We start from the raw sequence: 26,993 nt of genomic DNA, 5'->3' as shown, positions 1-26,993 counted from the left end.
AAGATAAAGAAATGGCTGCGTGCCTGACCTTGTCACTGAACTTGAAGATTTTTCATTAAAATCCATTTCCTGACAAACTCTGCCGTTCAGAGTGACAGTTCTCTAAGAGGTTACAGAGGAGTTTGGAAACATCCCTCTCCCCAGCCCCCCACAGGTGCCAAACTGTTCATTTCACTGTTCAGGGAGGAGACGCAGGTGACAGTTGTGCAAACACACCCCCTCTCCCAGGAAGACACTGAGCCTCCCGCTGAGCCCTGCTTCCTGAGCTCCCACCCTGGCTCTGGGGCTCCTTCTCCCTGCACCTTGGCACCCAGACCCAGCCCGGAGGTTGACCCAGGAGCAAAGGCCGGGATGGGTCCTCAGGAGCAGAACCAGATACAGCTGAGCACTGCTCAGGGTGGAGGTGGTGTTTGGAGAGATCCCTGTCAGTCCCCAGCCTGGGCCAACGTCCTCCAGCTGCCCATCTGCCCTAGCCTCTTGTCACCCTCTCTTTTCCTTCTGCTACAGCCCCACCATCCAAGCGCAGCCCCCTTAGCTCCTCTGCAGGGTGAACCAGGCCACCCAGGAACGAGCTCTGCCGCTGTTTCCACTTCAGGCATCATCCCAGAGCTCGCTGGTCCAGCCTCCCCACAGAGCCTCCCAGCAGGGCAAGCTCGGAGCAGCAACCCTGCAGCCTCCAGGACCCAGATGTCCTTTCTGGCCTTCTGCTCACTTCCTAAGCCACTGGCGCCCTGACTCCGATCATCACCTCACTGCCTCATGGACTCCTCAAATTGGCCTCCGTCCTCCGAAGTCAAGTCTCCATCATGTCTTAAGTCCTATCTCTCCCGGGGGTTCCGCGAACCTGACTCCTGGCTGCAACTCCTGCACCCATCCCTCCCCTCCCCATCCAGGTCATGTTCTAAAGCACCGCAGCACCTTCCTCCCCTGCAACTGCCATCGAGTTGGACCCCTGAGGGCATGAACCGCCAAGAGAGCCCCGGACAAGTCTAATACACTCTCTAGAGCCCGCTGAGCCTCTCTGCAGTGAACAAACTCCCCGTGCTTTCCTTGACGTGGATCTTACTCTCTCTGCATCTCCACTCCCTAAACTTGCCCCTCTCTGGGGACCCACCTCTGCCTTCTCTAGGACTGTAAAACCCCAGGCCCTGGGACCCCTCGCACTTGCTTCCCTGCCTGGACTGCCTCAGGGGACCAGGACCCCCCCCACCCAGGGCGAGTCCTCCACCGTGGGGCTTCAGCCTCTGGGCCCCGGGCCTCTCCTACACCTGCACCATCACGGACCCCACTCAGTTCCAGGCCCACGTCTGCTCTCAACCCGACCCACCCTCCAGGCTGTGGATGGTGGTCTGACTAGGGAAGGCAACTTGCCTTTCCTGACCGTCTTCCTTCTGACTTGGGTACCTCAGCTTTCTCAAAGAAGCCTCTCTGAGTCTCTGCTGAGTGTTCCCCTTCGAACGGCACCAGCTTCCTGGGGCTCCGCCAAGTCTTGCCTCCTCGTATTCTTGGGCACAAAGCCTGGCTCCTGGCAGGGGCTCCCTGTCCTCCCTAACCAGCCCAACTACTTAGTGCAAATTCAGCAGTTAGCCAGCCTTCCTCGGCCTCCGCCGTACAAACCCACGGCAGGCTTGCTAGACGGTGAGATTGTTCTGCCTATTAAACAGTTAAAATGGAAAGCATTTGGCTATTTTAAGTTGCCTTTATTTATTCCAAGTTCTTAGAAGCATCTACACACCTCAAGCAGATTAATTAACTTTTCAATCATCTCCCTGGTTATAACTGTACCTCTCATACACCTAATAAACTTTCTGTCACTGGGGAAATAAAAGATTGGCTTTTATTAGTATACTAACATTTCACTCAAGTGCAATGCAGTGGAAGGATAATTTATATTGGTGAAAAATATAAATTATTCAATGTCATTAAAACAATTGCATTTTATTGCTTTCAAGTAGAATTAATTATTTGAAAAATATTAAAAACTGAAATTGTATACTTGTCAACTTGGCCATGAATTGGCTGGTCATAGGACTATGGTGGCCAAGACTCAAAACCTTGCTGCATCCCTGACTAACACGGGTCTGGTGGCAGCTCCTGTCTGTCTCAAGTCAGTGGCAACAACAGGGGCTGGACTGGAAGCTCCCGGCAGACAAGACTGCTTTGTGCTCACACTGTAGCCCTGATGCTAGTACGGAGTGCTCAATAGACATCACATGAATTAATTCATAAACACGTATAGAGGATTTCTGGAAGAAATATTATGGGTGTTCATTTAAAAATATCAACTATGAAAGTCCTATAAGTGAAAAGTATCACCAGCATTTTTACATATATGTTGGAACTCTAATTGTAAAGTGCTTCTGTATATGAATGACCAGCAAGAAACCATTTCAAACAGCCACATCCATTGAGCAAATGCCAAAGGGCCAGCAACCCCTTTCCTTTCCATGTCTAAGAATATTACCGATCAAAATGCAGCACTCTTTGAGAATGGAGTCTGTTCTGCACACTTATCTAGAAAAATAAAACTCAAATCCCAACTCTGGCACTGCTTGCCTTGGTTTGAATCCCACCACTGCCCAGACTTGCAGAACTGGGATGTGGCACGGGGTATCTGGTGGCCTGGCCGCAATTATCACCTGCTCGGAGGCCCCTCAGTTGTCTGGTATGCTTTCATACAGACGCCAGCATGGATCTGTCTTCCAGAGGTGTTCCTGTGGCAAGGAGAGATGAGGGCCAGGCAGGCAACATCCCACCACCCAGAGATCCACGCAGAGCAGCCTCACCTATCTGTATTTTCTAAATATTTCCAAGAAAGATCTTATTTGAGAAAAGGATTTGTGGCTAAAAATAAAACTGGAAATCCGTTGTTGTATATAAACCCAGAGGTGCTGAGGGAAGAACCTACCATCCACTGAGTGCTTATGTGCTGGGTAATTTTAAAACGCTGTAATTCCATCTAACCCTCATCACATCTTGATGAGATAAAAAATGATCATCCCTTTTTAGAGAACAGAAAACTGAGGTTTGGAGAAGGGAAACCTCATAACCAGCAAGAGCCATGATATGATTCCAAATCCATGAGCTCTGTAGACCAGCCATCTCTCAAGTCTCCCTCATCCCTCAGCCTTCTCTTTGAGTCCCCTGCTTCTGCCCCCTTAACTCTGAAGCCTGATCTCAGTCATTCACAGTCATGGGTGAACCCATTACCATTCGGGTGAATGAACCTTCGTGAATTCACTTCATGCTGCCATTCACGCATTAGAGTCATTTATAGAGCACCTAATAGATGCCTGGGACCAGAGAGGGTCCCAAGGATGCAGAAAATCACCTACGGCCACTGCCATCAAGGTCTCACTGCCCAGTAGGGAAAGAAACAGACACCAATGACCAGGAACATTAAAACGGACGCTATCTGCTGGCAGCAGTGTGGGGACAGGACTTGGGGTGACAGAAAGAGGAACGACAGCTTCCTTTTCAGTATCAGTATTTAGTGGTATCTATTATTGACGGGCTTTCTAGTCCTGCTGGAATAGTCCTGTTGCCTCTGGCATTATTCACACTCCTAGGAGAAAACAGCTGGGTGCCACCATGTCCCTTGACCGTTCATTCAGTCCACGCCGGAAGCACTGCTATTCCATGAGGTAAGACACGCTGGGATGCAGCAGACTCCTTCTTTCCATGATCCCTGAAGAATAATTCGACTTGAAATACATTTAGACGCTTTAAAAACTCTAACTCTGAAAAGAAATTCTATGCCCTGCCGTCCCCTTGAATGTTTATGTTCTGGCTAAACCAAAGAAAGATAACGTCCCACCACCTGCCTTGCCTGCCCCAGGCCCCTGTGCGTCCAGTTGAAATGGAACATGAGCACTACCTTGCTCTTATTCTCTAATCCAATAACCCGACCACTGGATCTCCAGTGACAGTGGCCAGACAGGTTAATATCCATTCATGAAGGTGAAAATCCCTGTCTCGTCCCTGTGGAGAATCTCAAACCAAACTTTCTTTCCAAATTTCCATTTTCCCTGAGCAATACAACTTCAGTGACCCCTCCCCCCTCAAAGACTCTTGCCTTTCAGAATCTGAATAGTAAAAGTAATGACCCTGGCAATAAGCCACCCAGGAGAGCAAAATCCAAGCTGCAGGACAAAACTGGCACACCACACCCGCTCAAGGAGCTGCCGAAAGCAGAGCGAAGGAGAAGCGTCCACGAGGCAACACAGATATGCCACCAAATGCTGTCCAAACACACGGATGATTCCAGCTCTGGAAACTGGTTTGAAGGAGATAATTCAAACAGAGCAAAAGTATGGAAATGCTCCTTGCAATATGATATGCAACAGCAGAAAATTGGGACAGTGATCCAGGCCAAGCTGAGTAAATTACAGGCCATTAACAATGATCATTATGAATCCCGAGTCACAGCCTGAAAGATGTTGCCGAGATATTCAGTTAAAAATAACACAATTGGAGATGCAATACGATGGCCACATGTAAAAAAATCTGTTTACATAATGACAGTGGGATCCGGGGTAATGTTTTAAAATGCTGCTCGATGCTACAATATCATCTGTAAAATAAAAAGAAATCAAGAGGAAAACAGGTGGTGAGTCATTGCCTGACAATTGCCACTGTGTGACAGAAGGGCCCCTTTGCAGGGACAACGACAGGTGGTTAAGTGTGACTACAGAGACCAGGTTCAGCTCTTTTGTCCTGGTTTATTTATTAATGTTGACCTCTCCAGAAGTTAATCTCGCCCGCAAGTTACGGCCTGATCTCCCGTGGCTGCCAAAAGGTAGTGAGTAAATACTGAACGATGTCAAGAAACAGAGCTGGAGAGTGCAGCAGGCACATGGGAGGGAGGGGCTGCTGCCAGAGTTACAGGGTGCGCATCTGTGTCTTCGAGGACATAGGGCAGGCCCCACATCAGGAGAACAGGCAGCACTCTCACTTAAATTCAGAAGTGTGTAAGTCATGTTGGCCCTTCCAAAGCCAGGCATGCCCAAGTCCCTGCAGGCCTCTGTCCATGGGGCTGCCGCTGAACTGCTACAGTGGCAGCTGTGCCTCCACCTCCACAGCTAGCCCAGGGCTGGGTGGAAGGGGAGGGTAGATTGTCTCACACGTGTTTGTCATAAAATATGCATGACATAAAACATACCATCTTAACCATTTATAAATGTGGAATCCGTGGCACCAAGTACCTTCCCAGTGATTGGCAACCGCTGCCCTTTCACCCTCCCCACGTGAAACACTGTACACTTGGCCCCCACCCCCCACTTCCCAGCCCCTGGCAGTCGCCATTGCACTTCTGTCACCTCGCATCCTACCACACTGGGTCCTCGTGTGAGTGGAACCGTACGCTCCCTGTTCTTTTGTGACTCATTTATCACTTTTAGCATCACGTCCCGGAGGTCCATCCACATGCAGCATGTGTCCGAATTTCCTTCCTCTAAGCTGAAGGCAGCTCTACTGCAGGGACATATCAGGGGATGGAGGGCTCCCAGGGCTGCAGACGCTTCTCTTGGGATTACCATCAGGTCACGCTTGCACTGCCCCAGCCTCGACCCCAAGTTCAATTCTGAGAAATGGCCTCGCATCTCACTTGGGCCTCACACCAGGTCACGCTCACTGGTACTATTGCTCGAGTATTCCTTCACTTGTAAGCTGTCAAGGCTTCTAGTCCTTCTTCTCAGAGTCTGGATGGTTCATACCCTGCACCCTAGGACAAGCATGTCCAGAGTTCTCACCTGGGGCTGTGCTTGTTCACCTGTCTGGATGCCAAGATCATGCCATGGATCCAAGATGGCAGCCACTTGACTATGGCTTTGGACAGTACCTTTGCTACTCTATCCTACGTTCCAAGTGGATCCTGCTCTCTGTTCCTGTACATGGAAAGGTGTCTTTCTAGAAAACGGACCTTTGCCTTACCCATTGCCCGATATCTCGCTCCAGCTTCCCATCTGTCCAAACCCTCCGACACTGAACCGAGGACACAGAGCCCCAGAAGCACAAGTGCAGGCCACTTACAGCCAGAGTGAGTTCCGTCCCTGTGTGATGACCCCTGTGAATCTGGTCAAGCGCCTGGCGTCCACTTCAATCCATTGGTGAAGGTCGTTCCTACCTGCACACCATGCCCCGTCGTAAAAGTCATTTTCATTAATGCCTGCCTGGAAAGAAAAGAGGGCATGCTTCAGAAAGATCCAGACTGAAGAATATTAAGACAAACATTTTCCCGAGACTGAGAGGAGGGAGGGGGCATGGGAGAAAATGAGCACGGGGAGAAGCAGCACAGCCCCTGTGCCCTCGAGTCCTAAGACATAAAAGGGAGTTGCTCATATTAATAAGTTGGAAATGTCTCCATGTGTTGTGTCCTCTTCTTGCCCAGTGTGAAAGATGAAATTTAATGAGTTCTCCTATTACTCATTCATCCAACACACAAAAACTGTCTCCCACACCCCAGCCCACACACACCAGGTGCCGGGGAAATCAAAGGTGAATCACTCTGTCCCAGAACTTCACCATCCAGGAGGCAGGAAGACATGAAAACAGATAAATCAGAACACAGTGGGGCAGGTGTGATTCCAGGAATAGGGACAAACTGCTGTCAAGCGTTAAGGCTAGCATGCTGAATCTCAGGAGACCACACAGGAAGCCTCAGGGAGGGGGGTACTTGAGCTGGGTGCTGAGCTGGGGACTGAGAGTGCTTACCTAGTGAATATCTGTCTGGTAGTGACTGACTTATTTGACGTGCTCAGTACCAGTTACTATTATTACCAAAAATTCTTTGGCTTTGACTTTCCAAGGTAGGTGAAGTTTCCCTACATTATCACTATTTGAAGAGATGAGACCTGGACCAATAAATAAATAAATTTATAAAGGACACTTAGGACACAGGAAGCATCCAGGTTTACTAAGACCCTTTCTGCACCGATCCTGTTTCTCCTTGGCTATTTCTCAAGGACATTACGAAATGAGAAGTCTGGATGGTAGAAGGACAGGCCAGCTCATCCTCCCGGCCTCAACTCCAATTCTCTACATGGCCCGACTTTCAATGGCAGCAGAAATGTGCAGCTCACTGTACAGTGACAACAGACTAAGATGGCCAAGGGTTCCCCGCAGCTCACGTGAGCCTTGTATCAGGACCACCCACAGTCTGTGCAGTCCCAGGCCACCCTGAAGCCAATCTCAATGAACTGAGGGCCAATGCTAGAATACAAACAGATCCTGGCACCTTCCATGAGGGTGAGCGTAAGAAACCATCAGTCAACAGAAACCCACCCCCTCCATAACTAGATGGCCTCAGAGACGTCCGGGAGGACCCGGAAGTGCTGCAGGTTCTGCCTTCGAGAACCATCAGAGGAAGGCCGCTCTCATCACGTGCATGTCACCAATTCTTCTGTGTGCTTTGTGACACGTTAATTCCTCAGAAGCGGTGGTGCCTCTACTCAGCAAAGCATCTCAGTTCCCAGCCTGTCAGCCAGCAAGGAGGCCTGGAATCCAGCCGGAGGGCTGTAATTAGGCCACCGCTTCCTTTCTGCATTGGGAGGCAATTACCCTCCTAATGACAGAGATTTGTAACACATTAATGACCTACAACATCACAACTCGTCTCCTCTCACGAAGCCCTAATATGCACTTACTGTTTGTTGTGACTCCCCTGTCCTCGTCCACCGCAGGCGAGATTGCAGCTTAGAATGGTCCCGTTCATTTAGTAAAGCAGATCTTCACTATGCCTCCACTATACAGCAAGTACCGGCCCAGGCAACAGGGACATAAAGGTGAGAAATGTGTACAGCCCTGTCCTCTGGTGCTCAGGATTGGCAGATGAAGTTGTCTACCACAGTGCAATCTTAAAATCAGCCATCACAAGGAACAGTGTCTCTGAGGTCCCACTACCTGGTCAGCCATTAAGTGGCCTAACGTGGCCACTTAAATGCTGTATAAACTCAGGCCACTGGCCCCAAATTATGCCTGGGTTTCCCCTTCTGTCAGTGTGGAAGCCATGATCATTTTTCCCTGAGGATGTTTGTTGTGCTTACAACAGGATCCGGCACATAGGGTGGATTCAGAGTTTGTGCTCCATAAACATTACTTATGGAAATATTTAAGGCAATGGAAACTCAGCACTGGTAAAATGTGGAAATGTGGCTGGCTTATGAATTTTTTCAAGTTTCACAAAATTACAGGGAATTGTGCAATTCATTCCACTTAACTTCTGCCATTATTTTCTACAACTTCAAACACACAGAACAGAAGTAAACAAAACTTGAAGCAAAAGGAGACCCATAACCTTAAAGTCCTCACAGGAGTCCAATGCCACCCCTCTGGGGTATTTGGAAACATCTGGGGTCATTTTTGTCTGTCACTACAGGGAATGGGGGTGGTCCCTGCATCCGCTGGGATGCTTGTTGAACATTCTACAGTCACATCCTACAGTGCACAGGAAAACTGGCACAGTGATGAACAGCCTGGCCTAAATATCAGTGAGGCCAAAGTTGTATAATCCCAGCCTAAGGCAAAGTCAACCAGCACAGAGCTGACCCGCGGCTTGAGATGTTTACCCTACGGAATCCCAGAAGTCTAGAGGAGCTATCCTCAAGCTATTAAACCAACATCTACTGACCAGGATTTGCAATTAAATTTAAGGTTCCTGGTTTGCCAGCTGGGAGATTTTGCTTCTGCTGCCAATCTCAGTTCGTTCCGAACACACCAGTCAATTAAATGTAGTACAGTGTCAGAGAAATGGTGAGCCCTGCCTGAAGATGACTCACTGGAAGATGACAGCCACCTCTGCAAAATCAATTACTGAATTTAAAGGACAAGCACCTGGGCGAATTCAGTGGAAGAGGATGTACCAGCCCCAGAGATGTCACCAAATTGTACCACAGTGCCACATGCAATATTTATAAGATGCCTCCGAGAAACCAGGAAGAAAGCACATTCGCCCTTTCTAGTTAATAATACAGGGAAATACCTGAAAAATTTAGGAGAAATTTTAATTGAAAGTTGTTGAAATAAAAGGTTTGATGCCTTAAAGGATAAGCTCATCTTGAAAATGTTGCTAGCACCATGTGATTCATTCCTCTACAATAGCAAATCAACTGAGGATTAATGCAATTTTCTCAAGGCAACTAAGTCATGTGCATCATTTCTTTATCTTAAAGAATGAATGCACCCAAAAGAGTCAGTTTTATGTAAGATAAATGTGGCAATTACTAAGTCCATAACTAAGAGAAAACCTGATATTATCTATTTAAAATCAATCAAATTGAATTTCTCTGGTTCAAGAGGATGGAGGAAACATCTAATTTTTTTCTGTGTTCTTTTCTCAAGTGTCCTCCCAAAGAAAAGAAGATACAGAAGTAGAACCTCAAACTCTGATAAAAAAAAAAAAATAGAAGGCATTTATAATTCCTAAATTACACTGCGTGAATATCTGAAATCAGATGGAAGATCCTGGATGACTCCAGAAGAGAAGGAAACGCAAACCTCCAAGCAGCACACGGAGAAGCAAGCCACCTAAACCTAGAAAAGCTCAGAACTTGTGTTTCAAGGTGTCTTGGAAGGTGATCTGGGACTGTAACAGGGGATTGCTTTCTAATGCATATAAGAACAATTAGAGCCCCACATCCTTACTCTCACTCCACAAAAAATCTACATTTTTTCCTAATAAAAAGCAAACAACAGAAGCTCTGGACTTGGGTGTACTAGGCACAGAGGAGGGCAGAGAGTCTCTGAAGGTCTCAGTGGTTGTCAGTATATTGAGAGCAAAATGCACCAGCTCCCCGCATTCAGCTGGAGAAGTTTATAACAGGAAAAAATTAATGAAAATGTGAGAGAAGATAGTTGAAAACTTCAAAGAAACTACTTCTTGTCTCTAGAAAGAACATATTGCCTGCATAAAATAAAAACAGAAAGAAAAAGCAATGAACAAGAAAGAGCTCTTGGAAATTAAGAATGTAAAGGCTAAATATTTTAAACAGTTGGTCAAAAGCTAGAAAGAGAAAATCGGAAAAATCTCAAAAAAAGTAAACACAAAAATAGACAATATGATAAAAGTACGGAAAGCAGAGGGAAAAAATCAAGAAGAATCTTAGAGGGGAAAAATGTGCCAAATAAAAACTGTAAGATTATTTCCCATATCTGAAAGGTTTAAGTCTCCAAAATGCTAACAAAAGAGTACAGCACACCATTCTGATGTCAAAACATCAGAAATAAAGGGAAAATTCTAAAAGCTACCAAAGAAACAAGTAATAAAGCAAATACATATAAAACTGAAGAAGAATAAAGATGGTACCAGAAATCTCAACAGCAGCATCTGAAGCTGCAAGATTGGAGAGACCATGCCTTCAAAATTTTGAATTCTCAGAAAGATTTTTCACCCTAGAATTTTATGTTCAACCAAACTATCAATCATGATAGTAAAATAGATTCACACATCCTTAAAACTTTTCTTGCATTATTTCCATGAAGCTACTCAAGGATGCACTCCAGAGAAATAAGGCAGAACACAAGAAAGAAGAATCAACGGGATCCAGAAATAAAGAGCTCCAAACTAGGACAGTTCTCAAAAGGATGGTGAAGGATGTCCCAAGGCAAGAGCTATCTATGCAGAAGACGCAGCAAGCAACCAGAATGCAGCAGGCCAGGGCTCCTGGAAGGATGTCTACAGAAACATAAAAAATAAAAGCAGGACTAAAACTTACCCAACATGCTTGGTCTTACAGAAAATTATATTGAAGGGTGTTTTACAGACCCAGTCATGTCATAGGATATGGGGAGGAGATCTTTTAAAAATCAGGGTAGTCCTAGGAAGACATAATATCAATAAATATGAAATAAATTTTCTAGGCTCAAAGGTGTAATACTTCTTGGTTCAGTAAATAGTTGTATTTATACAGTTATAATAATGAAAATCTTAAATGTGGATCTACCCAAATACTGAGACATGATGTAACTGGAAGTGTTAAAGAGGGGCAAGGGGATGATGAACTGATTGCCTCATCTCACATGACAAGAATCCAAAAGACAGACAAAAATTCACATATTATTACATGTCAATCTGTACATTTTCAAAATAAAGATTAAAATTCCCAAAGAACACCTCTAAAGCAGTTGTCCCATCCACAGAGCCCAAAGGCTATCATAGGCGGTATGGAATGGGGAATGCATTGACAGGGGGCCAGTTTTTTGTTACATCATTTCAACACTTGGATTTCTTTGACTTTTTTCTAAAAAAAAAAACTGATAATTTTTTTTTTTTTTTAATTTCAGAAAGCAAAAGGAAAGGGAAACATAGATATCCAGTGTGGCAGACAGGAAGCCTTTTGTTTTTCTTTGACTTTTCAGGTGTCTAGAGAGAACCTACTGTGTGCTAGGCATTATGCAAGGTGTTTTGCTGTATCATATGTATAGAAAATGGTGCATCCCAAACTCCTCTGCTTTGGTGAAGCCATTGATCTGCACTGTTCATATTTCTTATCATGAAAAGCAATACAAGAACAAATACAAGAACATCTGGAAGCAAATTAAAAACTCATATCCAAGTGAATGTCACTCTTCAGCAATTCTAAGAAATTGACCTACAGCTGCTACTCTGCAGATGTAGCCCAGGGCTATCTAGACAGAAACAGAATAAAATGATCATTATTTTAAAATATTTTTGAGAAAAAAAAATTTAGAAGCAATGGCTAAAACTTTCTAGGTTACTGACAAGATACCACTTTTAAGGGCAGGGTTACTTAAAAATGTTAGATGTGACTTCTGATTAGTACAGTTAAGTAAGTAATCTTCCAGCAAATGGCCATAATGGCATCTGAATGTCTGCCTTCCATAAATCTCTGTGATAAACCTATAAAACTGATCAGATACAAACCAGTTGATCCTTCTGCAAATTAGCAAAACACCTTGTCCCAATTTAGACCTAAATCATCAATAAAGTCAGATAAAAAGAAATACTCATTGGTTTTTATAGATGTTTTTAAAACCCAAAACCAATTTTCTTAATTATACCCTTGCACTGGCCCAGAAAACCAGTATACATCCAGAGTTTGAAATTAAAAATGCTAAAAAACGAAATCCATTACTACACCATAAATCATTTATTAATTATTTTAAGAAAGGAAACATGAGGACAGAAATACACTAATTGAAAAAAAACTAAAGAATATTTTCACAACATTTCTAATTAAATTCAACTTAAATCAGAAAAACATTTTGGCCATTAAAATTGGGTATGTGTGGAATAAGTTTAATTCTCAAAATAAATCATCGTTGTTTCATTTGTCAGCAATCCACATAAAGACCAGATTCCTGGCACTCCAGAGAGACAGCTCAGTATGGAATTCCCCTTGAAGTCCGCCGAGTCCCAGTTCAAGACCTGGTTCTACAGCTCATGTCGGAGTATCTCCCATTGCACTGGCCTGTCCATAAACTAGGGACAGCAATGGGATCTCCGTGGTAGGACTGCTGGGGTCATGACACCATTCACATGTAAAACTCCCCACAGGACCTGGCACAGATAAGCACCCAAGAAATGGAAGCCCTCATGGGTACAGGTACGATTCATCTTATTATAGGTACACACCTGCCGTGCCCTGTGACCACATTCATTTTATGACAAATCTATGTTTCCTTCTATTACTAGGTGAATTTAGTCCTTTGACAGATATTCACTGAGTCATCGATTCTTCTTCTTATTCTATTTTTACTGCTTCTTTTAGCTTTGGGGGTTTTCAAATTTTTTTTTTTAGCTTTCGTTTTATTTTATCAATTGACCTGTTAACTTTATTTTGCTCTAAGTGCAAATGATCTCTGGAGATTTTAAAGGTTTGTATCTTTTAGTGGTTGATTTAGTGACCATCAACCTTTTATGTAGCATAGTTAATTCTGTATTTTTTTTAATTACCTTTTAACTTCCTACCAAAGACAGTGAAATTATTTCTACTTCCTGTTGCCTCTCCTTTTACCTCTTCATCATCTCATTTCATTTGTTACATTATTATTAACATTCATTTTTATATACTTTTTAATTTTAATCAACACATAGTAACTACACAGGTTTGTGGGGTCCAGAGTGACATTTTAGTATCTATATACAATATGCAAGGATCAGATCTGGGTAATTGGCATATTTAAAACTTCATATATCATTTCTTTGTGCTGGGAACATTATTTTTTTTTTTATTTTATTGTAAACAAACGGGATCCATGTTGTTTCTCTATTTGTACATGGCGTAAAGGCATACCATTTGTGTAATCATAAATTTACATAGAGTAATGTTGTTTGATTCATTATTATTTTTTCCCTTCCCCCACCCCTCCCACCCCTCTTTTCCCTCTATACAGTGCTTCCTTCCTCCATACTTGCCCCCCTCCCTAACCCTAAGACTAACCCTTCCCTCCCCCCATTATGTGTCATCATCCACTTATTAGCGATATCATTCGTCCTTTGGCTTTTTGAGATTGGCTTATCTCACTTAGCATGATATTTTCCAATTTCATCCATTTGCCTGCAAATGCCATAATTTTATCATTCTTTATGGCTGAGTAATATTCCATTGTATATATATACCACAGTTTCTTTAAAAATCCTCTCAAGTAGCTATTTTGAAAGAGTCAGTTAATTGTTGAAAACCACAGTCATCCTTCACCGCTACAAACATCAGAAGTTATTCCTCCCATCTGACAGCAAGCCTCCTGTGCTGGGTAACCACCCACTCTCCATCTCTTCTCTTTCCCACTCCTCTCCCAGGCTCCCATAACCATGATTCTACTCTTTACCTCTTCAACCTCAACTTTTTAGCTTCCAAATGAGCAAGAACATATAGCATTTGTCTTTGGGTGCCTGACTCATTCCACTTAACACAACGAACTCTGGTTCTATCCATGTTGCTGAAAATGACAGGAGTCCATTCTTTTTATGGCTGAATAATATTCCACTGAGTATATACCACATTTCTCTATCCATTCATCTGTTGATGTTCCCTCAGGTTGATTCCATCTCTTGGCTGTGGTGAACAGTTCCACAACAAGCAGGAGAGCACAGATGTCTCTTAGATAAGCTGGTTTTGGTGCCTTCAGAATGTGCATCTAGCAATGGGACTGCTAGATCAGACAGTTGTTCTATTTCTAGTTTTTGGAGGAATCTCCATTCTGTTTTCCGTAACACCTGCACCAACATGGATGAGAATCCCCCTTGTCTGCGTTCGTTAATGCTTACCTTTTCATAACACTCACTCTAACTGAGGTGAGTCCTGTCTCTCTGCAGTCTTGATTTGCATTTCCCTGCTGGTGAATGATGCTGAGCATGTTTCATGCACATGCTGGCCATTGTGGGTCTTCCTCTGAGAAATGTCTATTCAGGCCGCTCACCCAGTTTTTAATTGGACTATTTGTTTTGAGGTTTTTGTTTGTTGTTTTTGCTTTTGTTTTGCTGCTGAGTTGCTTGAGATTCTTATATATTCCCGAAAGGAATCCCTTCTTGAATGAATAGTTTGTAAGTATTTTCTCCCACTCTGTCGATGGTCTCTTCACTTTTGAAGGATCTCTTTGCTGTACAGAAGCTTTTTAATTTGATATAAACTCATTTGTCAATTTTTGGTTTAGTTGCCTATGCTATTAGGGTCATAGCCAAAAATGTCTGTGCCCAGACCAATGGGCCTAAATTATTTCCCCTGTATTTCCTTCTAGTGGCTTCGCAGTACCAGGTCTCACATTTAAGCCTTTGATTCTTTTCAGTTGATTTTCATATCTGGTAAAAGATAAAGGTCTAGTTTCTTTCTTCTATATATACATATCCAGCTTTTCCCATTTATTAAAGAGGCTTTCCTTCAACACATATGTTCTTGCTGTTCCAAATATGTAAATATGTGAAGCGAGAGGTACTGTATTCCATTCCAGTGGTCTAGGTGTCTTGAATATTAATTTTTAAAAGTCTGAATGAGATGTAGTTCTTTGGTTTATCGGCTATTTGTGAAGTTTTCATTGGGTTTGTAAATATACGCAAGTCCTGGGTGTGTAGGTCCACATGTACCCAGACAACCACACCCAGACCAGGTGAACCTGGTAACAGCAGCCTCCCTGGGGCCCTGCCCAGCGAGCACCGCCCCCAGAGAAAACCACCAGTGACGTCTCCCGTGCTAGACTGACTTTCCTGTAATGCGTGTGTAAAGGAAGCCGACCTTGATGATGCCTTTGCACCCGGCTTCTCTGCTCAGGGCTCCTGGAGGTCCAGCCACAGGACCACAGGCAGCACAAATGGGCTCCTTTCACTGTGGTGCGGTGCTTCGAACGGCTTTCCATGTCCCTGGGTGGGCGCGTGGCTGCTTCCATTTGAGCGTTATCAGGAAAAAGCGGCCACGGACAGTCAGTCTGCACACAGGTGAGTGCGCTTCCGTTTGGTCACAAGGGTGATATGTCAGGCCAAAGAGAATCTGCAACTTCGGCAGATACTGCCAAGACCATCTCCAGAGTGGCGGCGCTACCGACACTGCCGTGCGGATCAAAGGCCCTGTGCTCTGCGTCTTTCAACACAGTATGGTCCCTTTCTTCAGGGCTGCCCTGGTGCCCGTGCATCATACGCACCTCACTGGGGTCGAAGTTTGTCAGTACTTGATGACTAAAGTTGAACGGCACCTGGTCTTAGGTTCCTTGGCCGAGGCACTGCTCCACAGCCACAGCACGCTCCAGGCCCCGTCTGCTCAAACGTATCACGCTCCCGCACCTCAGGGCCTTTCCGCACGCTCTTCCCTTCAGCTAGAATGTTCTTCTCTCCCTTCTCCTGACCCCTGCTCTGATAAACACTTCTAATCCTGCTTCAGGTTAGCCCAAGTCCTCCAACCCAGGAGAGTCTTCCAGGCGCCACTCTGGACATCAGAACCAGGGTGCTGAATCACATCCCCACCCCCAAGATCTGCATAAACCCCAACCTCTGGACCCTCAGAATGCGACCTCATTTAGAAATAGGACTGTTGCAGAATGGATAAAGAAAACGGGGTACATAGACAGAATGGAGTTTTATTCCGTTATAAAGAAAAATGAAATCATGTCACTGGCAGGAAAATGGATGGGACTTAAGAACAAAAGAAGCCAAACCCAGAAAGTTGAGGTGGTGTGCTTGCCTCCTACGTGGAAGCTAGAGAGGAAAAAGGAAAGAAGAGGTTGGAAGGGATCGCGTGAAAATCAAAAGATGGGTAGAGTAAAGGGACCAAGGGGGAGGAGGGGAAGAGGAAAAGGGGAAATACTGGGGAAAGATATCAGCCACGTTATATCGTTAGATTGTGTACATGCACGCGCACACACACACACACACACACACACACACACACACAGAGGTCACAACTAACCCCATCATTGTGTTTAACTATAAATCACTAATAAAAATAAGGATGAAAAGAAATAGGGCTGATATAGAACAGTTAAGATGAGGTCAGGCAGGTGGGCACTGGATGCAACAGGGCTGGTGTGTTTGAAGGAGAAACCTGGACACAGAGACAGACACACACGGAAGGAAGCCAGGCAGAGGCTCAGGTGACCTGAGGCAGAGGGTGGGGCAGGCACCTGAAAGGAAGGACCACCAGGGAACCTGAGGCCACCAGAGCTGGAGAGGCAAATGGGGACCACTTCCAGGCTCTGGGGAAAGAGCTCTCCGACACTGTTCAGGCCTCGGCTTGCAGGACGAGGGAACACACTGCTGTCATTGTGACACGCTGCCTGTGGCATCTTGCTAGGGAAGCCCCAGGACACCAATGCACATGTCCTCTCCTTCTGAGGACTTGTTATAGATGAGAATCAGGACTTGGCTAAGGAGAAGTTTTAGTGACCTGTCTCCCCTTAGGTGATGAGCTGCAGGTCACACAACAGCAGACACGTCCTTGACTCTTCAGGTCGCTTTGTCCCCTGTCCAAACCTCTTCTGTCTCCTCATCAGAAACTCCTGCTTCCAAAACACCCTCGATCCAGCCATGGGTCATCAGCTATGTCATCCTTGTCTTGGCCCGAACCACCATCACGACCTGCGGGGCACTGGGGTCATCCCCAACAGGCCTCGCTGCTTGGACACTACCTGCTGTGAAGCCACAGCCACAGGGCTGGTCCCGCTCCCAGGAAAGCCGGGGCACACCACTCCTGTGCTCAAACTCTGGGAGTCTCTGCCAATGGACTGCAGAATAAAAGACAGCAGTGGCCTCCTTGCCCAACTGCCAACTGCCATGACCCAGGAGACAGCTGGCCAGCTGAATGGCATGTGGCTGGGCCAGTGACCCAGAGGGCCCAGTCCCACAGGACCCCATTCTGATGGCCCTGGGTGGTCACAGCAGTGAGCAGGCACACATTCTCTGTGGTGCGACTGCTGAGCTCCCTCGGACATGTGGGGCCATGCAAGGACATGGGCCCAGGAGGCAAGAGGGGCAGCTCAAGCCCGTGGTCAGGGAGCTAAGTCCGATGAGAGGCCGTGATCTGGGGAGGAAGCTGGACCACCCCCAGGGGCTGGGGAGCACTGGGTTTCTCTGTAGCCAGAAAACGTGTTTGAGTCCCAGCTTCCCACTTGGTGGCCATGGGAGAGAATGGATGGTTCCTTAGCCTCCGACTTCGGCTTCCTCATCTCTAACACCGAGCTTTTCCTCTGAGGATGTTGAAGACTAAATGAAATATGAATTCCATGATGCATTAAAGGAAAGCAGAAGTGGAATGGACTACCCCTGGGTCCCCTCACAGTCCGTGACCACAGGTCAGGGCTCTGGTGGCTCTGGCCCCTCGGACCTCTGCTGCGCCGGCCTGTGTTCACAGCGGAAGTTTCTTGAGAAACAAAAGCAGTGCACTGTCATCCTTTTGGTAAACACACATTTTTAATTTTCCAAGGAAGTCCTGATTTTAAACATTTGGTCCTGCTATTCTCATAAAAATCCAAATAGCAAAAATTCCAGTGTTTTGGCACCCAAACTGTCTCCCAAGACGGTCGCTTAAAGCCAGATGCAGAACAAAGCCCTTTTGTCGGAATGAGAGCAACATTCCTTGACTCAAAAACCATCACCATTGCTTTGCCCCTGCGGCACCCTGCACCTGCTAGCCCCTCCGAGGGACCTGCTGAGCCACGGCAAGGTTTGTGCAGCCAGAAACCAAAGCTGGAGGCTGAGCTCAGAGATTAGGAAGGTCGGAAGGTACAGGCAGGCTTCAGGGTCAAGGACTTGGGACAGGGTCCAGCGTCAGGCAGGCACAGAACCTGCGGGGGTGAAGTCTGAGAAAATGAGCTCCAGCTTCCTCCCACCAGGTGAGACATGGCCTCCCCCTTGGCCAGGGTGGAGCCCCAGGTGCAGAAGGTCATGTGTGGGATGTGCCCAGGCACATAAACTTTGACACCAAGATAAAACTCGAGTGGTTTCATATTCTAAAACCAAGTTCCTGTCTTCCCGGGTGGGGGGCACCCAGGAAGCCCCAGGCAAGCACTGTATTCAAGTCTTATACCTCACTTCAGGTACAAGAGGATCAGAATGCTGGAATTGGGTCCCAACACCAGCAAGCCGGTGCTCTGCCGATGTCCCTCAGTGGAAGGACCAGAGAGAAGCCATGCTTATTCCAGGGCTGGAGGGGAGAGGGTCCTATTATATCCAGATGGCTCAGGAAAGGGAACAAGGGTGAGCTCCTCTCTGGGGCCAAACTGAACCACCTCTGACAGTCAAGAAGTGGGCCACCAGTGTCCAATGTCACAGCCAGGCACAAATAACAGCAAATAACAGCGGGGCCAACCGGAGGGTGAGTGTGGGTACCACCTTCTGTCTTGGGACTGTGCACACTGGCCCTTTCCTCCTGGCTCTGATCTGAGCACCGGCTTCCTTCCATCCTCGGCCGTAGGCAGGGACCACAGCAGTACCCGCCCCCAGGCACCTGCTCTCAGGGTCCATTTTCTTCTGCGCATGGCTCAGGCTGGCCCTTCCCATAACTCTGAAGACTTACAAGTGAGATGGAAACCCAGGCCTTCGAAACTGCCAAGGCTTGAAGCCCAGCGCCCTCCAGCTAAGGAAGCATCCAGCACCCTAACTGTGTGGGATGCTGCCTCTGAATCCCCTTCCTTAAATTATGAGCATGGGAAATTTCTCAGGGTCCTCAGAGGATGCTCTGGGGATGGGACAGGTGAAGCGCTGCCGTTAGACAAACCATCTAAATACCAGGCTAGCTCTTAAGACTAAACACAGCAATTTAGAGGTAATAGTCAGCCTGCTCTCCTGGAGACTCCAAATATTAAGTTCTAATCTGTCTTTGGCTTCCAGAGCAGAGGAGCCACTGATGCTTTCTAAGTGAGATCAAGCCTCGGGACTGAGTATAGCACAGTCCTGGGTACACTGGAAGAGTAATCAGAGGAAGAGGGCAGTCTCTGCTTTCCTGTTGCCTGCCTCTGTCCTCAAATTCCTGGAATATCTATCTGGTCCCGATGTCCAGGTCAAGCATAGACACTGGTTTCTTCTCTAAGTTTATAACAATACAATAATGTAAGTAAAAGTCTACTTGGAAAAAAGGAAGCTGTACACTGAACTGCGAAGATTCTTTCAAAGTCCTCTGCTTAAAATGAGGGCAAAAGAGGCAGGTGCTTCTGCTACACCATGGCAGATGCATTCAAGTAAAAGGTCACAGTCTGTAATACCTTCCACAAAAAAAAACAAGTTCATGGAGAAAACCAAGTTCTAGCCAGATCATTCAGAAATTGATGCAGCTCCATGATCAAAAGACTAGAAAACAATTAATTCTAAAAAGGTTAGCACAGTTAAGACAGGTTGAACTGCTAAAAAAAAAATTAATGCAGCTGCATGGTAGGATCTGACCTTAGATAAGCAAATGAACAGCACAGGCAGGTGATGCAAGCAGGCAGAAAGCAGAGTGGAGCTGCTGAGCTGCAGAGGCAAAGACGACACTCACAAAGGGACAAAGCAATGAGGCAGCACATGGCCACTCTGAGACAGGAGGAACAGGAGGCCAGGAGCACCCTGCAGGACCACGCTCCCTACAGCCTCCACATTCACCCAGGCTGGTGCACTCTGTGGTCAGGGGCTGGGACCTGGTCCCACCAACATTACTGCACAGTGGCCCTCCTGCTGATTCAACCAAGCACCAATCAAAACCCTTCAGAATCAGGATTTGTGTTGGTGCTAAATATGTACAGATTTCTTACCATCACTCCTTAAACCATGCAGAATATCATGTATACATACAGAATATTATGTACACAGCATTTACACTGTATGAGGTCTTGCAAGTCGTCTACAGATGATTTAAAATATATAGGAGGATCTGGTAGGTTACATGCAAACACTGTCATTATTTTAGATAAGGGACTTGAGCAGCTGTGGATTTTGGTTTCCAGGAGGTTGGGGGCTGGAACCAAACCCCCACCGATGTGAAAGGATGGCTATACTGGCAAAAATCACACATGAATCAATGTTTCTGTGTGTCATGACAGCATTCCTGCATCTGCCAAACACATAGAAGGAAGTATGCAAGTGACAGCTGACCCGCCTCCTTCTAGACATCTCCACCATAGCTGTGGAACCCATGAGTACTGCAGCAACTGTCCAGAGCCCCTCTGAAGCACATGTGCAGACCCTGAGCTGACACGGTGTAGAAAGATCCAAGAAAGCAGGATGCACATTATTGGCAAGAGGTTCATCACCTGGCAAGGGGACAGATGAGTAAATCTACATGAGCTCCCTGTCAGAAAAGAGAGAGGAACACAGCCAATCCATCATTCCAGATGTTGTAGCTAGAACACCCCAGCTGCCAATGTGGGAGGCAGCTTTATAGCACTGTCAGGGGCAACAAATCGAGGTTTCAGGCTGCTGGGATTCATAATCCACCTCTCCTGGGAAATCCAAGCTGAGTCACTTTAGCTCCCTGTCTGTTTAATGTAAGACAGACGGAATAATAATGACCCTTGTCCCTCCTGTTGAATAATAAATGGAGCCACGTGTGTAAGGTGCTGAGCTCAGTGTGGACACCTCTCAGGGTCTGCTCTTCCTCTGCCACCGACCCAAGCCCCTGAAAGATGGGCAGTCAGCAGGGGCCTCTTCCTTATGCTTTCTGTGCCTGGCCAGAGGAGGCACTCTAAAACAGTCCCCTGAGGGACAATTCTCTCTCTTTACTCCTCTTTGTCCTCACAATACCAGGAAGGCAGCAGAGTCAGAGGTGGGACCTGCACTTTCCTGACTGTGAACCGAGTCTCCAAGGAGGCGAGCACCTCACTGAACCCCTCAGCTGACTGGAACCTCCCAGCCTGTGACTGTGTGCGCCAGCCTAGACCATGGCCACTGCGTGCCCAGAGAGCACTGGGTCAGCTCAGGACTGCACTCAACCTGCTCGCAGCCTGCAGCGCTGGAATATGTATTTAAATATGACTTCTAATTCTGACACCTTGCTGTTTCTCGCACTTAAAATCCCATTAGCTTGACACGCCTACAAAATACTCATATGTGAGACAAGATGTAGTTATTTTTAAGTTGCATTTGAAACCGTTATGTGTGGGGAGAGGTATTTTTGGAGTTGACTTTAATTGTGCACCTGCAGCAGCGGAATCACGAAGCTTAGGGAGCTGACTCTGGGAGGCACAAACCCCAAGCAGGGGCCTGACCTAGGCTATTTGCTGTGGGGTCCAAGTCAAAGCCTGCTGCAGGCCCATCTCCACACTCTGAGGTCCACGCCAGTTAGCAAAGGTGGTGACCAGAGGAGGAGGGATGGCCGGCCCCGCCCTGGTCATTAGAGCAACACATTTGAAGAGCAGGTCTCAAGATATTCTTGGGTGGGGACATCAGGGAAAAGAATATACCACTGAAGAGAAAAATCCCCATAAAAACAAACGTGATTTCCAAGCACCCTGACGGATGGCTGGGGAGTAGGCTCTGCTGGCAGGCTCGTGGTCAGGAGCCTGGCTGCTCCCTGGACTCTGCCTCCCATGGGTGAAGGACAAAGGAGGTGGTAAGATGGCCAGGAAGTAAGGACAGGTCAGCCATCCACCAGGGCCCAGTGAAGCAGGCAGTGAACAAACACTGTCCACGCCGGCCACATTCTCTGTGCTCCTTTGTGCTGCAAGTGCTGTTTTGGGGCACCTGGAGAGAGAGGAGCAGAAGACCAGGTCCCTCTCACAAGGGGCTTCCACTCAAGGAGGATGGCTCAGATAACATCCAAGGAAACGAGTAAAGGAACGTTCAGAGAGGCTGCACCACACAGAGGAACCAAGAGGGCTCTCACCCAGGGCCCAGCTGGGAGTTTGTCCAAAGAGCAGCTGGGAGCCACCGGGGGTGTTCAGCACAGGAACGAGGTGACCCAGCAAATGCTTCCGAATCGTCATCACCAGTTTCCCTGCTCAGTCAACCCTGCGGTTGCTCAGGAGGCTCATTTTTCTGATGAGGCAACTGAGGCTCAGAGACATGAGGTGATTGTTCCAAGGGTCTTGGAAGGGTCTCAGCATGGAGAAACATCCAGACCAAGCTCAAACTACAGCTATGGCACCCTTGCTGCCACTCTCTGTCATCTAGTCCCACCTGGAAGGACTCAGTACACCCCCTTCTCACTCCACACCCTACAAGTTTAGGATCAAGAGGGCCTTGCCATTGTTGACAGACAGCATGTATAAACATGAACTCTTTTATTTAAAGGATAACTTCATTTATAGAGAAAGCACTGAGGGCGTCAGATGACAGCCCCCTCGTCAATGCACAAAAGAGCCCTGGGCTGCCATGTGGATCTAGCCCTGCTTGGGCCTGACTGGGCTCTTTGGAGGACCCTAGGGTGCCTGGGACACTCAGGGATTGACAGCAGAAACTTCTAGTCAAACTCTTTTGAGAGTTCATGTGTACGACAGAGGAGTTTTTTGCAGTTTTCAGTTGTACATATCCAAATGTTTCTTAATGACTCTTTAAGAAAAGAGTATTTGAAAACCCATCTGGATGGGGTCAAGCCTGGGACCTGGGGTGGGAGAGCAGAAGCTCGGCTCAGAAAACCCAGAGCCCCTGCACTCCGTGGGAAAGGGGCCTCCAGCACAGCAGTGAAACCTAGCACACTTACAATGACGGTGGGGGTCCACGCTGCCACTTAGAAGCCATTAGCCTGAGTGTAGTAGGGACGGAAGGACCACCTGCCTCCGCAGAGGGAGTCAGTGCATGTGCACAAAGGGTCTAGAGACCGCACACAGTTACAGAGCAGAGGGGTAAGAGACATAAAATACGGCACAGGAGAGACCAGCACGGGGCAGGACAGGGCAAACGCCTGGTTGAGAAGGGCTGGCCAGCAGGAGCCACATCGGGGAACAGCCCCGGAGAGAGTGGCTAAAAAACGTCCCCCAAGAGGCCCACATCCCAGGGCACATGTCAGGCTACGTGGCAAAGGGGAATGGAGACTACAGATGGAATTCAGGTTAGCACAGGTGAGGAGATGGTCCTGGGGCATCAGGGGGCAGTGGCATCTACAAGGTCCTCTAAAATGAAACGGGGGGCTGGGGTTGCAACTCAGTGGCACAGCACTCGCCTAGCATGTATGAGGTACTGGCTTCGATCCTCACACCACACTAAAATAAATACATAGAATAAAGGTATTGTGTCCATCTATGACTAAAAAAAATCTTATAAAATGAAACAGAAAAGAGAACCAGAAAGAGGGCAGCACCAAAGGACTCAGCCGCCCTGCGGGCTGTGAAGGAGGAAAGGTCGCAAGCCAGGTGCAGGACCGCCTCTAGGTGCTGGACGAGGGGAGGAAACAGATGCTCCCTGGAGCCCCCAAGAAGGAAGCGACCCCACCCACACCTTGACTTAGCCCAGTGAGACCTCCAGCCGCCGGACTGTGAGAGAGAGAGTGTGTCGTCTTAAGGGGTCACGTTTATACCGAGTTGTCACAGCAGTGACGGGAAACCCACACCACAGATCAGCAGGGATTCCCTCGGTGTGGCACGTGCAGGCCGAGGGGCTCCAGGGAGAAGAACCGTCTGAGGAAGAGCCTGGGGTCAAGGCTGTGAAGCATGCAGAGTGTGTGGGGACAGTCACTAGAGAAGGACCCTTGACAGCATTGAGGGCCAAGGTCAGAGTGCCCCCGGAGCCTCAGGGAGAAGGCCAGGCGTGATGCACCCAGCCCCAGGAAGCACTAGGATTTGAACAGCCTGGAAGAGGCCAACAGGGTGGAGAGGAGAAACTGGCAGGAGCCAAGGAGGACCAGCGCCACAGCCTCCCCGGGCCACCCCTCAGCCCTGAGCAGGCCCCAGGCCTTTCTCACTCTGCTCCTGCCCCTCCCAGACGGAGGGCATGTGGACGGGACACGTCGAAGAGGGAGGCAGACCCACCTGGGTCTAGGTGCCAGTGACCTCAGTTATACTAAAGGTGGGCTTTGAAGAAGACACATCCTCTCTGCACAGTGAGATTTACGCGGCAAGGCCCGGGTTTGTCCTGAGAGCCCGGCTAACACGTTCTCCATGCCAAGCACCGTATTCAACCCACACTCGGTGAGCCCTGGCATGTCTGTGACCAGAGCAGGCAGCAGTGCAAGCAGAAGGCCTCCAAAGGTCTGGTACCTGGATGTTGAGCCTCCCTCGATGCGCTCCCAGGCCATAGCGCTTCACTGTGGAGGCGTGGAGCTGAAAGTCCGTGATCTTTAAGGTCTCCAGACCAAGAGGTGGGCAACCTGGAAACAACGAGGCTTGTTAGGAACAGGCCTGATACAGCCAAGAAATGTTTCTGGTTTTCCAAAGGTGGCCACGTGCTTTTTCTTTCCCCCTGACCCCCAGCCGCCGGCACACCCGTGTTTCCAGACAGATACGGTCAATGCAACTGTCAACGCTCTTGTCTCTTGCCAGCACCTGCTTTCTGGTGCGTAGGCTTTGCATTCCTTCTCTACTGCTGTCCTTGCTGCTGTCTGAGGCTGTTCCCAATTAGGGGCCCTTCCACAAGGTGACTCAGTCAGGGAGAGAATTGGGTAACAATTTCAGAACCATCCCATGGTTGAGCTGTGCAAATTAATCAGAAGTTGTTGATTTTGCTTCAGTAACTCTGGCCTCTACAGTGAGCATGCTAATGAAGATTCCTTCCATAAATAGAAAGAATCTATTGTCTTCTGTTCTTGGCAAAACTGACAACTTTGAGAACAGCTACTAAGTACAGTTCACCCCTGGAATAAACACCAGTGCTTGGGCAGGCCCCTGGTCTCCTTCTAAGTTCAGCCCATCGTGCCTATGCAGAGAAGCACTAACCAATGGGGCCGAGTTGCAGGCCTCCCGAGTCTGGGCTGTCATTCTTAGCTGCACAGCACCTGGTGGCTGACATCTTGCCAGGCTCTCCAGCCACTTGAGACCAGCAGGTTTTTCCTGATGAAACTCCTCTTGGATGTACAGACATCCTACATCCCCTGGGGTGCCCTGGGACTCCAGGACACCTCCTTCTCACTGCTTGAACCTGGTGTTCTCACCTATAGTCCTGCCACTGTGCTAGAATCCAAGTCTCCAAGTAACACCTCCGCCTTAGCATCTGACTTGGAGAAAGCCACAAAACCCCCAAGAAGAAGTGAACAAACCTATCTCTACCAGAATTACTAGACAACCCCAAATGTAATGGGGTAAGTGCGAACAGTCATGTGGGTGATCACTGAGAAGGAGATGCCCAGGATCCCAGGGCACCCCAGGAGACGTAGGGCATCTGTCTATCCAGGATGACCCTCCACAGGGAAAAGGCTGCTGGTCTCAGGAGGCTGGAGCACCTGGCGAGATGACAGCCGGCAGGTGTTGCACAGCACTTGCCGGTAGGACCCCAGACACTATCAGGCCTTCCCCTGAGTTCTCAGAAAAGGAAGCCAAGGCCCCGAGAGCTGAGGCCATCACCAGAGACAAGGCTGCAGGCAGCAGAGCTGGAGAGCAGAGGGTCTCAGCCCCAGGCTGACACGTGATGCCATGGGGAGGAGGCTTCCGGGACCAGGAACTGTTCATTAGACCAGGTCCCTGCCATGCAGAGGAGCTGGAGCCAGCAGGTGAGGTGCCGCGTGCCCCACGGGACACCGCAGGAGTGCAGGGCAACTTCGGGTGAGCACTGGTGCTCTGAATGGTGCCGAGAGCGACCTGCAGCAAGGGTCGTGGGAGGGGGAGGGTGACACTTGAGGGGGGTCCTGCAGGGAACCCAGAGGGAGGCACCTAGGAAGTGAAGGGTCACGGGAATGGGGCTATGCAGTGAACAGCAGCCCTCATAGCAAGTGGGGACCAGGCGCACAGTGCAGGGGTGCCGTGCAGTGAGCCAGAGAGAGGCCGTGCAATGCAGGATGCCCAAGCAGCAAGTACCCATCACCACCAAGGCTGACCTCTCAGAGGGTAATCTGGTCACCCCAGCCATTCCCACACTAGGCTTAGACTTCCTCCTCAGGCTATAGGCTATGTGGGTCTGGTGGACATAGCTGGCAAATTCTTAGTCCCAAATGTTAACCAAGCACTTCAGAGGTGGGACTCTGGGGAAGTGACAGGGTTACCAGGGCTCTGACCTTGTCGATGAATTGACCTGTGGATGGATTCTTAGTTGAATGGACCCTTGGGAGGGGTACAAACTGCAGGTGAGAGCTGGTGGAAGGGAATGGGTTCCTGGAGGCGTGACCTTGGAGACTATATCTTACTCCAGCTTCTCCCTCCCTCTGGGCTTCCCAGTGACCATGAGGCAAGCACTTGCCTCCACCACACCCTCCTACCACGATGTCCTGCCTCACCTCGGGCTCAGAATCAACAAAGCTGAAAATGGGCTGAAACTGAAGCAAAATAAATCTTTCCTCCCTTAGGTTGTTTTTCTCAGGAGTTTTGTCATAGCACAAGAAAACTAGCTAACACAAGGCAGCAGCCTATTCTACCCTCTTGGGGATCCAGCAGCCCCAAAGCTTGGTCCCTGAGATCAAGTAATAAGCCCACATCCCTCCCTCCACCCGAGGGCCATTCAGGATGAGGGATGCTTTCTCTGCGGTGTCGCATGCCTCTCTGGGCTCTCCCACCCCAAAGGTCCC

The 26,993-nt window shown here is 48.0% G+C and overlaps 1 protein-coding gene across 1 annotated transcript in view; it reads right to left on the bottom strand.

The window, feature by feature from the left end:
* The window catches only part of CPXM2 (carboxypeptidase X, M14 family member 2), a 110,226-nt gene that overhangs the window by 61,627 nt on the left and 21,606 nt on the right, over nucleotides 1–26,993 (bottom strand). Inside the window, exons 3-4 of the mRNA XM_079138071.1 lie at nucleotides 24,541–24,650; nucleotides 6,031–6,170 (exon numbers count right to left, since the gene is read on the bottom strand). Coding sequence (XP_078994197.1) covers nucleotides 6,031–6,170; nucleotides 24,541–24,650 — 250 coding nt within the window. The remainder of the gene's footprint in view (nucleotides 1–6,030; nucleotides 6,171–24,540; nucleotides 24,651–26,993) is intronic.

This window comes from Sciurus vulgaris (genome assembly GCF_902686455.1).
Source record: "Sciurus vulgaris genome assembly, chromosome: 4".
NCBI lineage: Eukaryota > Metazoa > Chordata > Mammalia > Rodentia > Sciuridae > Sciurus > Sciurus vulgaris.
Note: the sequence above shows the minus strand (reverse complement) of the source record. Positions and strands in the feature narration are given on the sequence as shown.